The sequence below is a fragment of the Solea senegalensis genome, unplaced genomic scaffold (assembly GCF_019176455.1).
Source record: "Solea senegalensis isolate Sse05_10M unplaced genomic scaffold, IFAPA_SoseM_1 scf7180000017664, whole genome shotgun sequence".
In the NCBI taxonomy this organism is placed as follows: Eukaryota; Metazoa; Chordata; class Actinopteri; order Pleuronectiformes; family Soleidae; genus Solea; species Solea senegalensis.
The window spans coordinates 31108-40672 of record NW_025322482.1 but is presented as its reverse complement, the minus strand read 5'-3'; the positions used below and the strand labels follow the sequence as shown (position 1 = coordinate 40672).

Below are 9565 nucleotides of genomic sequence, written 5' to 3'. Positions count from 1 at the left end.
TGTCATGCTCTTGTGTTTGTTATTATTTATTGACTTCAGTAGGTCGAGTGACAGACACACAGACACAGTTTGTAACTGAAGAGAATCTTCACACATTTTCTCCCACAGTCTAACGCACGGTTACTGGCTGTATTTCTTACTATTGTCCATAAGACTGGAGCAGACTATTGGGATTAAATATTCCACTTGTTACTGATAATTCCTCCGTGTGTAAAGTTAATAACAGAGTTCCTCAGGACTGACACACTTCACCCTGTCATCCTGCTTCCTTTGTGGAACATTATTTACCCAGAGAAACACTTCCATGTTTATGCAAATGTCTACAAACACTGCATTTATCAGTGTTTTGTAGAATAATAGTCATTTACAACATCACATTCCACGAGTGGGGTTGAAACCAGGTTCTTATCTGACGTTCTAAGCAGGTATAATGATATAAAGGTGGCTTTAAGTTAAGTTTGGATCCAGTACAGTAGGTGCCATAGACCCTATGACAGAAGAAGTTGCTGATTAACAGCAGCACTGAGATGCTTCACTGGACTCTATGAATTATTGACCAAAGGTGTGAACGCCCTGCAAACGACTTTGGACTTGTCCCGGTTGTACCCGCCCCTTTCACCCTGTCACTTGGGACTGGATCCAGATTCCCATGAGCCTCATTTGGAGGATAAAGAGGTAGAGAATGGATGAAACACTCTGATACTGATTTCTCATTCTGTGTTGTTTTGACAAATGCACTCACTGCTTTTTGCAAATATGACGGATGATTTGAGAAATGAAGCAAAGCCACTGAGAAAAACTCTAACTGTATAAATGTAAGTGCAAACATTTATAAAGCTGATATTTAAACACTCACATGTGCTCAGCTCATAGAAACACGTGTACGGGCTCATGAATACATGTGACACTACTTTATTCACACATCTCATCAACAGACAAAATACACAGATCAGAGTGGGTTTAGTTGAACTAACATGTATTATATGCTTCCTTTCAGGAGTAGTGACTTTAGTCCACTCTCTGGACTAAGGCTTTAAACATCGGTTAACAAATGATTCTAACTGTTCACTTTTCTGCCTTGTAGGTTTAACACATGCAAGAAAAACACGTCCAATGTTTTGCAAAAAAAATCACAATAAATCAATAAGATGAGACGATCTAAAATAAACGGTCTAATGGTCTAATGGTCTAATGGTCTAATGCCCTGTGCAGCTCTACGACAGGATGTGATGAGGCTTGGAAAGGAAATGACCAAACTGTAAAAAATTGCAAAGAAGCAACAGGCAAGAGAACGAAGACGCAAGGCAAGCAACGGGTTACATGACTGAGAGGAGGAGGGAGAACAAAGGAGGAGGGAGATCAAGGCTGCATGCTGTTTGCAAACCTCCAGGGTCAGAGAGGAGAAACACAACAGTGGCCTCTCACAGCAACAGTCACCAACAGAACACTCCCTACAGAGCAAGAGAACACGTCTTCAACTGGTAATTCATTATCTTTGCTACATGGAAAATCCTGTGATGAACCAACAGTTGAGTCAGTGTAAATATGACCTCAATAAAAAAAACAAACAGGGAGGGAAAGTGATTCACGACGACGTGACCTGATCCACCGCAGACGCTCACGCTTCGTCACAGATCACCGTCTCCACCACAAACGTGTTCTCAAAGTGACGGATGTGGCGGCAGTCCTTGGTCTCGCGCTTGTTGATGCCTGTGAGGGGAAACAGAGAGAGGGTCAGTGAGGTCACAGTGTTAGTGTGTCAGGTGACTTCAGGTGTTTAAATCCACTCACGCCTGCGCGTCACCCGGTGGCTCAGCCGGTACGTGTCCTTGCCGCTGCACAGGCGGTAGATGAAGGGTCCCAGCTGACGCATGTTATGCACTCTGCCAGTCACCACCATGTCTTCATGGATGATGTAAGTCTGAGGCAAGTACGTTCCCTTCTGTAACCGACGGAGACATCGTTCACAAACATGTCATCAGAGAACAAAACACAACATTAGATATTTACAGGCTCCTCCAAAAGTATCGGGAACTTTGACAACAGATCAGTGGTTCAGCTTTTATCTCCAGTTATTACTTAAATAATAGTTGATCTTTAGTGTGTGTGGTGTGTTGTGCTCCTCAGAGCTCAGGTTACAGTCTGCTCCACTTCTGTGTTTCACAAACACGTCTGCACACAATAACCCTGCAAGTACACAAGCGCAGCATCGGAGCCGATACCCAGTACTGTAGTGATTGTAAGTGATTCCAAAAGTCTGGGCCGCTGTGACGGTACTGCAGGTGAAAGGTCATTCAGTATTTTTCATATTCATTCAATTGTAATGTTAGTTTGAAATGACTCAAATATGTGCGACAGATTTGAAGAAATAAAACAAAGCCAAGGCATTTAAATGATGTTATTTCTGCCTGTGAAAGGCTTCTTCATGTTGATGTTTGATACAGCGTCAGCCGCTCAGCCCTCAGTTTTCATGTGTTCATTTTAATCAATTGTAAATTGTTATTTGTGTTGACGGAGTCTGGGAAAGGCTGTTTTTAGATGAATTCAGAATAGACCGTGAAGGCTGCTGTTACCTTGACATTGATAAGAAGCTCCCACAGGTTACGTGGAGGCATCACGATGGTGGTGTTGAGCTCGATCACGTAGCACTTGTCCAGAGCAATGTCATGATAGGCCGTCAGTCCCTGAGAGACAAAGCAGTCATGATTCAGCCGTTGTTAGCTGTGGACGCTGCTGTCCGTCTTGCTGCTCTCCTCCTGCCTTGTTTCATAAAGCTTGTGTCACACATGGAGCTTTTCCTTTAAACAGTTGTAGCACTACTCGGCTCCACCGTTAGGGGCTTAGTACCTGGTGCTTTTATTTTAGTACCTCCTCTGATGAGGTTCCACGCGAGCTAAGACCATCCTGTAATGTGAGGATTCACCGCGTCCAAAACAAGAATCAAATCTGGCATTTTTTTAAAAACCAGCAAGAGTGTTACAGCGAGCACAAAGAGAGGATCCAGAGAGAGTTTCACACGACCTAACCCACAATGAAGGCATGGAGAACCACAAGTCTGATACCAAAGAGTAGAGTAGTGCTAGAACCGTATGATAGAAAAGCTCCACACAAATGTGTTTCAATGAAGACTCTCAAACCCTGAGGTCATTTGAACATACTTGTCCAGGTGAACACAAACTCCAGCAACCACAGTCTGGTTCCTGTGTCAGGACCTCATACAACCACACAAACTAATCCTGGTCCTGATCATACGTGACCACCGTGTGTTCTCTGTGTAAACATGAGCTCACTCTGTGGAAGTCATGGATGATGTCTGCAGGGTCGTTGCCTCCAAAGTGAGGCACAGGCACAGTGATCTTCTCGTAGTTGTCTGACAGGTAGATGCCGACGTTCTCCTCCAGCTCCTGACGCCCTCGCAGTGGAGCATACACGGGGTCTTCATACAGAACCCTGCAGTGGAACAGGTTCTCCTCTGGGATCTGCATCACACACACACACACACACACACACACACAAGGAGGGATTTCTTCAACATGCCTGTAGAACTGAGAGCAGACACATTGTGATGTCTCTGTTAGTCACGTTTTAGTCATTTCTATATGTGATAGTTTTAGTCACGTTTTAGTCATTTCTATATGTGATAGTTTTAGTCACGTTTTAGTCATTTCTATATGTGATAGCTTTAGTCACGTTTTAGTCATTTTTATACATGATAGTTTTAGTCACGTTTTAGTCATTTCTATATGTGATAGTTTTAGTCACGTTTAAGTCACGTTTTAGTCATTTCTATATGTGATAGTTTTAGACACGTTTTATTCATTTCTATATGTGATAGTTTTAGTCACGTTTTAGCTTCTCCCGCCCGCCTGCCCCTGGAGCAACTGTCGATCGGAGCAGACTGTCCTCAGTGCGCCGTGTCGCGTCTTGAAACACGGACCAAGTCATTTTTAGGTTTTGATTGACAGATTACGTGCACAATAAGCAGAAATGTTGTGCACTTTGAACATCAGACAAACCACACACTGACATTTACGTCCATTCTCGTCTCGTCAATGAAAATTCATCGTCATCGTTGATGAAAACAACACTGCCTTGAGGGTTTGACATACCTTCAAAGTGAAGTCTTTGTTTTCTACACCAGGCCTGGCAACTCGCGGTTCTTACGTTCATATCAAACCACTTATACGTGTACACATGCTCGCCTTAGTTCACTATTAAACGCACACAAACCTCTATTTGAGTACCTGCTCTTTTTGAGTACCTGCTCTGTTTGAGTACCTGCTCTTTTTGAGTACCTGCTCATGTTTGATTACCTGCTCATGTACCTGAGTACCTGCTCATGTTTAGTACCTGCTCATGTTTGAGTACCTGCTCTGTTTGAGTACCTGCTCATGTTTGAGTACCTGCTCTTTGAGTACCTGCTCATGTTTGAGCACCTGCTGTTCAGTACTTGCTCATGTTTGAGTACCTGCTCTGTTTGAGTACCTGCTCATGTTTGAGTACCTGCTCTGTTTGAGTACCTGCTCATGTTTGGGTTTGAGTACCTGCTCTGTTTGAGTACCTGCTCTGTTTGAGTACCTGCTCATGTTTGAGTACCTGCTCTGTTTGAGTACCTGCTCATGTTTGAGTACCTGCTCATGTTTGAGTACTTGCTCATGTTTGAGTACCTGCTCTGTTTGAGTACCTGCTCATGTTTGAGTACCTGCTCTCTCTGTTTGAGTACCTGCTCTGTTTGAGTACCTGCATGTTTGAGCACCTGCTGTTTGAGTACTTGCTCATGTTTGAGTGCTTGCTCATGTTTGAGTACCTGCTCTGCTCCATGTTTGAGTACTTGCTGCTCAGTTTGAGTCATGTTTGAGTACCTGCCATGTTTGAGTACCATGTTTGAGTACCTGCTCATGTTTGAGTACCTGCTCATGTTTGAGTACCTGCTCATGTTTGAGTACCTGCCATGTTTGAGTACCTGCATGTTTGAGTACCTGCTCATGTTTGAGAGTACCTGCCCATGTTTGAGTACCTGCTCTGTTTGAGTACCTGTGTTTGAGTCCGTGAGTACCTGTTTGAGGCCCATGTTTGAGTACCTGCTCATGTTTGAGTACCTGCCCATGTTTGAGTACCTGCTCTTGTGAGGTTCCAAGAGAGCTGAGCTGATACTAAATGTGACGTTGTCACTGGAAGAATTACGAGCATGACGTCTGACACAAGACTCAAAGTGAACAATGCCGAATTGTAGATCAGTTAAAAGACTTAAAAATCCTGAAAACATGCGTTCATCTCCAACATTTAGCAAGGAAACGCCTAAAATGTCATTATTTATATTGACATTTATATTTATATTGATATACATAACAATATTTAGGAGTCTGGTGTGTTTAGAGACTGCACTGCTGAAAGCACAGGTCGTTGTATTTCAGGTCAGTGACTGTGTCAGACAGAGTCTGTGCTCCGGTCATGCAGGAAGTACTGAACCATTCTGTGAACAAATCTTTGCAATTAACTGAGTCTAATGATTCAGTGCAACTTGCCCACGTTGACGAGGTACTAGAGTAATGGAAAACCATACCAGACCATGTAGAGCCGTGCCGAGCCGAGCCGTGCTGGTCTGTGGTGAGGGCAGCAGTTCTGGTACGATCTTCATAATGAAGCTCCGTGAAAGGTATCTGGTACCATGGCTCAAGAACATTTACCATATTTTTAAAGCCTTTGTTCTGCCTCATATCTGCAGCTGTAAACACGTCAGTAACAGCTTTAGCGTGGTATGCGCTGGCGGGAAAGGGCTGCTTAAACTCCGCGGGCAGAAGCATAACCAATTTCATAACCAATTTCATAACCAATTTCATAACCAATTTCAACCAATGATTCCACGGTTCACGTGCGTGCCGAACCGTGGGGGGGTGAGCCGTTGCACCGCTAAACAATATGCCATCACGCACACACTCTTGACTCCAAAACTAGTACCTCTCTCCTCGGGGTCCCAGACAGTTGACATTCAGCTCCACTTTACGGATAACATTTAACACAAGGTCTTACGTGGGGTATAAAGTAGTAGCGGTAGACATAAATGGAGGCGAGGACCAGACCAGCCATGAACACAACCAGACCGAACGTCAGGCAGCACAGGCCGTTCAGGAGAGGCTTCCTGGGACGCAGCGGCAGGACCAGCTCCTCCTCATCCTGGAAAACACACACACACACACACACACACGTATTAAAACTTCAAAAAGGGTTCAGTTAGACAATATATAACAATATATAATATATAATATATATCACAAACAAAATGTCCATCCGTCTTCAACATGAGGCTCTCAGATGTACCCCAGCCTTTTGACCTGAAAACCCTCCAGTTACAAAACAAGGCAATCACGCAACAAGCCTCTGTCGGTGACAGACAGACAGACAGACAGACACAAAAAACAATACTTCACAATAATCCGGATGAAATAAAGGTAGATTATGAACAGACGTCTTCATCTGTTTCCCTTTAAAAAATGATAACATAATTATAATATCATCATCATTATTATTATTATCATGAGTCTTTTACTCTGTTATCACATGATCCTCCTCCTCCTCCTCCTCCTCCTCCTCCTCACCGTGACGAGCAGTTAACCCAAACTAATAAGTGACTACTGACACCGAATCTTGAATCAATGTTAAAACGAGCACTGGCAACAGTGAGTGAGTCAGAGGAAGGAGACTGGAGACACGCCTCCAGTCTCGCAGCTCGTCTGCTGCCACGCCTCCACTGTGATGGCGGGTGTCACTAACTACACATGAAGAGAATCAGTGTGTGTGTGTGTGTGCTCAGGTCTGTGGTTCTATGAAGGACCAATGAGAGAAATGCAAACAGCCTTTTTTACAGCTGACATTTTCAGTTTATTGTAGAAAATGCTGAAGAGGCAGTCATTCACTCATTCATTCATTCATTCATTGAGAACAGAGCTATTCCTCCAATGATTAACAGAAATATGACAAGTAAACATGCAAAGAATGATTGTGTTGTGTGGAAACAGAGGCGACGACAGTTCTTTGTGTTCTTTCCTGCTGAGAGTGCGACACGAGGCGTTCTGTATCCTGCTCACAGCAGACGACGCCGCTACAGTTTCAGCACTAATGATTTATGTTAAAGCTCAACGACGCAGGATATAACAGCTTCAGAGGCATTGTGAGGGTAGATTGGCGGCTTTCTCCACGGAAAACCCGGCTTACAAGACCCGGACTCCTCTGAATCAGGAGGTCTTGCGTAGTTACACAAATACACAAACAGTTTTAACAATAGCATCGTTTTAGCCGTTCATTGTGGAAGAGCTGGTGAAAACCAAGCAGAGAAAATGGTTGTTGTTGTGATTTGTAAAGCAGTTGTTTTGGGTGTCACTGAATCATTAAACTCAGTTGATCACAGGATGGTGATGTGTCACCAGGTGGAGCACAGACTCCGTCTGAGCTGAAGTACAACAGACTCCTGTTAATATTGACATTTGAGACGCGTTTTCAGGATTTCTTTGTCTCTGATCAACAACAATCAGTTGGGCTTGATTCTGTGATTCTGACTGTGTCGTGGAGACGAGCCACAAGTCGTGAGTCTCTGGTTCACAGGGTCAAGTAAAGTAATGGCTGTTTGGTGTGAAGTTACTCTCATCACACTGATTCAGACCCTTTTCATTTCACTCCTCGTGTGAAGTGTCTTATTCTTTATCATTTTTGACTTCATGATTGAAATAGGTTATATTATTATTGCTGCTGCTGCTGCTGCTGCTGCTGCTGCACTGAGGCTGGGACATGTGCATGAGAGCAGGACACAGACAGTGTGATGATGGAGTAGAAGAGTCCACAGCTGTGAATCACACCTCAACAACACTTCTGACATTTTCATTTCCCTCTGATTCATCTCTGCTTCTACTTTATTTATTTATACAGCTGCTCATCACTGTCATGTGACAAGAGAAAGCATCCTTCATGTCACTTATTATTATTATTATCATCATTAATAAGCACAAAGCCTTTCCTCCTGTCTAGATGAACTGCTGTTTGTGTGTGTGTGTGTGTGTGTGTGTGTGTGTGTGTGAACTTGCGCTACCAGTGCGACGCTGCAGTGACATGTTTTTGTTTGAGCAGAGAGGATGAGGAGGATGATGATGTCACACATGTCCTGCATGGCTGTGCAGGTGCACACTGATGCTGCTGCTGTTATTACTGCTGCTGATGTCACTGCTGCTGATGCTGCTGCTGCTGCTGCTGTTACTGCTGCTGCTGCTGATGTTACTGCTGCTGCGGCGTCATTACATAACAACAACCAGTGAACCCAAACAACAATAAGAGTAAACAGGCTTTGACTCACCAGTGGATGTGGGATGAGGATTTCAGTCTTGTCGCCATCATTCTCCTTCTCCACTTTCTGTCCCGCGACAGGCTGAAAACTGATCTTCACCATGTCTGTCTGTCTGTCTGTGTGCGTGCGTGCGTGCGCGCGTGTGCGTGTGGACTCCGCACAGTTTCCTCCTCTCTAACGCAGGTCTTCCTCCTCTCTCCTCTCTAACGCAGGTCGTCCTCCTCTCTCCTCTCTGACACAGGTCGTCCTCCTCTCTCCTCCTCTCACGCTCCCTCTCTCTGTTTTTGTCTTCATCCACCGGAAGTGGACTGCTGTTCTTGCCCTGTGTGTAGTGTTAAAGGAGCAGTGAGGAGGCGCTTGTTATTACTCAGCTCTCATTTCATTTACTCTGTAACATGTGAATATTTATTCGTAAACATCATAATGCAATAAGAAGAACTCTGAGATTAAAGATGATGTTATTCATTTATTGAGTAGGTTTAGAGACCACATGGCAGATTGGCGGCTAACACTGCCTCTCAGTAAGAAGGTCACCGGTTCAAATCCCAGTTTTGAAATAAGCTAAAGGAGTATTTCAAAATATGTTGTCGCTAAATACACCAGACTCATGTAGTTGTTGGAGATTAACCCACGTTTTTAGGATTGTTAAGTAGTTTAACTGATCTACAGTTCAGCACTGTTCGCCTTGATTTCCTATTCTTAGTACCTGGATTTGCAGCAAGAAGACGTGGGTTCACATTCCGGTCAGAACAAGGGTCTTTCTGCATGTTCTCCACGTGTGTGTGTGTGTGGGTTTCCTCCGGGTTCTCCGGCTTCTCACAGTCCAAAACATGCAATATGAGGATTAGGTAAACTGGACACTCTAAATTGACCATAAGTCTGAGAGTGAATTGTTGTTTGTCTCTATGTGTCCCTGTGATGGACAGGTGATCTGTCCAGGGTGTGACTCCGCCTATCACCCACGTCAGCTGAGATTGGCACAGCTCCCCCTGCGACCCTCCTGTGGAGGATAAAGCGGTAGAAGATGGATTAACAGTGGGTCCCTGCATAGGAAGTTTGGGAAACACTTCTCTAAACTGGCCGTAGGTGTGAATGGTTGTGTGTGTGTTACACGTGGCATTAGAATACATTTGTGTTGGTGATCAGAAGCTTCACCACATGCATTTACACGCGCTCACATGCATCTCCAGTGTCCAAATCAAGATCTGATAGCTATCTGATCACGGTCACCTC

General features: G+C 44.2%; 1 protein-coding gene and 1 long non-coding RNA gene across 3 annotated transcripts; both read right to left on the bottom strand.

The window, feature by feature from the left end:
• Positions 1-896: 896 nt before the first annotated feature.
• On the bottom strand, positions 897-8569 carry LOC122764794 (integral membrane protein 2C-like). The gene is made up of 6 exons (XM_044018736.1): positions 8342-8569; positions 6031-6174; positions 3291-3479; positions 2574-2684; positions 1792-1942; positions 897-1710 (listed from the first exon to the last, which is right to left on the bottom strand). The coding sequence occupies exons 1-6, from the start codon at positions 8432-8434 to the stop codon at positions 1619-1621; spliced, it is 780 nt and encodes a 259-aa protein (XP_043874671.1). The 5' UTR covers positions 8435-8569; the 3' UTR covers positions 897-1618.
• LOC122764795 lies at positions 4340-4961 on the bottom strand. Of its 2 annotated transcripts, none has more exons than XR_006359886.1 (4): positions 4880-4961; positions 4757-4812; positions 4579-4702; positions 4340-4503 (listed from the first exon to the last, which is right to left on the bottom strand). It is a non-coding gene; the product is annotated as an uncharacterized LOC122764795 (long non-coding RNA). The 2 variants fall into 2 exon arrangements; XR_006359885.1 differs by having other exon boundaries at positions 4432-4468; positions 4545-4702.
• Positions 8570-9565: the final 996 nt, after the last annotated feature.

What these genes read in the sequence shown, in the direction of transcription:
- LOC122764794 (XM_044018736.1), bottom strand. Translation starts at nt 8,434, where the DNA reads ATGGTGAAGATCAGTTTTCAGCCTGTCGCGGGACAGAAAGTGGAGAAG. An exon ending in AGCTTCTTATCAATGTCAAG is followed by an intron (nt 1,943 to 2,573) that starts GTAACAGCAGCC and finishes CGTCGGTTACAG; the next exon opens with AAGGGAACGTACTTGCCTCA. An exon ending in CCACCGGGTGACGCGCAGGC is followed by an intron (nt 1,711 to 1,791) that starts GTGAGTGGATTT and finishes TTCCCCTCACAG; the next exon opens with GCATCAACAAGCGCGAGACC.